Source organism: Alosa alosa, chromosome 20 (genome assembly GCF_017589495.1).
Source record: "Alosa alosa isolate M-15738 ecotype Scorff River chromosome 20, AALO_Geno_1.1, whole genome shotgun sequence".
Taxonomy (NCBI): Eukaryota; Metazoa; Chordata; class Actinopteri; order Clupeiformes; family Clupeidae; genus Alosa; species Alosa alosa.
Genome location: NC_063208.1, coordinates 2,755,602 through 2,758,101, shown reverse-complemented (window position 1 = coordinate 2,758,101; position 2,500 = coordinate 2,755,602). Strand labels below are relative to the sequence as shown.

Sequence of the window (2,500 nt, the reverse complement as noted above, 5' to 3'; positions counted from 1 at the left end):
TCCGGTGATCAAGACGCCCTTGACCCTGTGAGGAGGTAGGGTCCCCAAGTCATGTGGAGGAGGGTAGGTCCCCCATCATGTCGGAGGGAGGTAGGCGGAGGAGGAGGAGGTGCGGTGAGTTCCTCTCGGCGTAAGTGTGTGTGTTCCTCCGGCGTTCATGTGTGTGTGTGTGTTTGTCAGCTGGGCATGGAGAAGAAATGGCAGATGAACATCTCCTGTGTGGTCGAGTGTCCCGTCAACTGCCAGCTGTCCGAATGGTCCCCCTGGTCTGAGTGCACACACACCTGTGGACTAGCAGGTAGGCCTGTACACACACTACACACACACATTACACACACACACACTACACACACACACCACACACACTACACACACCTGTGGACTAGCAAGTAGGCCCACACCACACCACAGCAATACAGGCATCACACCACACTACCACACATCACTACACCAACACATCACCAACACACCAACACATCAGAACACACACATCACACACTACACACACCTGTGGACTAGCAGGTAGGCCTACACACACACTACACACACAGATACACCTGTAGACTCAACAGACACTACACACACTACACACACAAGACACCAGTGGACTGGCAGGTAGACCTACAAACACTTCAGATTGTACACACACCTAACACAACTACAGTCTGGATTAATACTGATGTTGTTTGGTCACAAACATCTTACCATACCTGAAACCTTACCAAAACTGAAACCAGCAACAAAAACTGAATCTGACCTGGTCAACAAAGCAGTAGACTACCAGCTAAGAAACCTCCAGCTAACAAACCTCTAGATAACAAACCTACTGCTAACAAACCTGCTGCTAACAAACCTACTGCTAACAAACTTCCACCTAACAAACATGCTGCTAACAAACCTACTGCTAACAAACCTACTGCTAACAAACATCCAGCTAACAAACCTACTGCTAACAAACCTACTGCTAACAAACCTACTGCTAGCAAACGTCCACCTAACAAGCCTGCCATTAACAAACCTACTGCTAACAAACCTAGTGCTAACAAACGTCCACCTAACAAACCTGCTCCTATCAAACCTACTGCTATTAAACCCCTAGCTAACCACTATGTTGCAGTTTTACAAACTACCTCATTATGCTGTTTCTTTGTGGTCAGAGCTCTGAGTAAGTCCTAGGATGGAGACCACAGGTCTACTTCACTCCACACCCACACCCACACACACACCCACACACACACCACAGCTCTAATAGCCCTGGGAGACTTGTAGTAAATGGCCCCAGAAAGGCTTGGTCTGATCTGGGGCGAAGCTGCTTAGCTATCATTAGTCATCTGCTGCTCTGAGGGTTCAGTAAGAGGCGTCCCTTTAAAGGCACAAGAGACGCTAATGGCGGAAACTGGAGCCGTGTGATGGCGCCGTGGTGCTGTTAGGGTCTGGGAGCAGCAGGGGAGGAGGCTAATGGTGTGTGTGAGTGCAGCCGGCCGCACAGGATCAGGGGTAAACACACACACACACACACACACACACACACACACACACACACTCACACACACTCTCTCACACACACACACACACACACACACTCTCTCACACACACACAAACACATACACACACTCAAATACACACACACCCACACACACACACACACACACACTCTCTCACACTCTCTCACACACACACAAACACATACACACACTCAAATACACACACACACACACTCACACACTTTTCACACACTTCACACACACTCACACACTTCATACATTAACACACACATACATACACACAACACACATTACACTCACACACACACACACACACATGTAAACACACTCACATACACCCCTATACATGCTGGGATATGAAACCCTCATCAGCCAGCCAGGCTGTGGAAAACTCCAATATGTCCCCAGTGAGAGATTTGAGAGAGTGAAGGGGGCAGATACCAGTCTTCTGTTAGGTCCACCACTTAACATGCCGTCATAAAATAACAGCACAATAAATGAACAGTTGCAATAAGAGTAAAACAACGATGGGAAACAGTATTTCTGTGCTCAGCAAGCCTCTTGAGAACCGGAGAGGACAAAACAGCTGATGTGCAGCAGAGACCAACACAAGCAGAGATATTCGACCATGTGCAGCAGAGAGCCCAACGAAAGCAGAGATATTCTACTTATGTGCAGCAGAGACCAACGCTAAGCAGAGATATTCTAATCTACATGCAGCAGAGAGACCAACGCAAGCAGAGATATTCGACTCATGTGCAGCAGAGAGACCAACGCAAGCAGAGATATTTAAGTCATGTGCAGCAGAGAGACCAACGCGAGCAGAGATATTCAACTCATGTGCAGCAGAGAGACCCAACACGAAAGCAGAGATATTTGTGTATTACACAGTGTATTAGGCAAGGCAAAATCATGCCACAGAGGTAACTCAGTGGCTTTACACAAACAAAACAAGGAACAAAAGCAAACAACGCATAAAAAGGCCCCAAAACAG

At 47.6% G+C, this 2,500-nt stretch overlaps 1 protein-coding gene across 1 annotated transcript in view; it reads left to right on the top strand.

Moving 5' to 3' along the window:
- LOC125285595 (thrombospondin type-1 domain-containing protein 7A-like) overlaps positions 1-2,500 on the top strand; it is a 122,523-nt gene that overhangs the window by 98,523 nt on the left and 21,500 nt on the right. The window contains 1 exon segment of the mRNA XM_048230122.1: positions 68-298. Within this exon segment, the coding sequence (XP_048086079.1) occupies positions 68-298 (231 nt within the window).